This window comes from Eimeria mitis, genomic scaffold (assembly GCF_000499745.2).
Source record: "Eimeria mitis Houghton genomic scaffold, Emh_scaff6426, whole genome shotgun sequence".
In the NCBI taxonomy this organism is placed as follows: Eukaryota; Apicomplexa; class Conoidasida; order Eucoccidiorida; family Eimeriidae; genus Eimeria; species Eimeria mitis.
In genome coordinates this window covers 1,356-1,687 of record NW_013574593.1, presented here as the reverse complement: position 1 = coordinate 1,687, position 332 = coordinate 1,356, and the positions used below count along the sequence as shown (strand labels likewise).

Below are 332 nucleotides of genomic sequence, written 5' to 3'. Positions count from 1 at the left end.
TGATGCACTGGAGAGGTGTCTCCTGCTGCTGCAGGAGGTCTCCCTCCCCCCCCTCAGTGCCGCTTCTCGCCTCGATGATGCGCTAGAGGTTAGCAGCAGCAGCAGCAGCAGCAGCAGCAGCAGCAGTAGCAGCAGCAGCAGCAGCAGCAGTGGCAGTAGCAGTAGCAGCAGCAGCAGCAGTAGCAGTAGCAGCAGTAGCAACGGCAGCAGCAGCTGCATGTTGTAACGCTGATGCGTGTCTTGATGGGGTGTCTCCTTTTGTCTCCGTTTGTCTCCTTTTGTCTCCCTTTCTCTCCTGTTGTCTCCCTATCTCACTGTCTCCTGTCTCTCTT

The 332-nt window shown here is 57.2% G+C and overlaps 1 protein-coding gene across 1 annotated transcript in view; it reads left to right on the top strand.

The window, feature by feature from the left end:
• The window catches only part of EMH_0087400 (uncharacterized protein), a gene marked incomplete at both ends in the record, with an annotated part of 1,579 nt that extends 1,353 nt beyond the window's left edge, over positions 1-226 (top strand). Inside the window, one exon of the mRNA XM_013501156.1 lies at positions 35-226. Within this exon, the coding sequence (XP_013356610.1) occupies positions 35-226 (192 nt within the window). The remainder of the gene's footprint in view (positions 1-34) is intronic.
• Between the last annotated feature and the right edge of the window lie 106 nt (positions 227-332).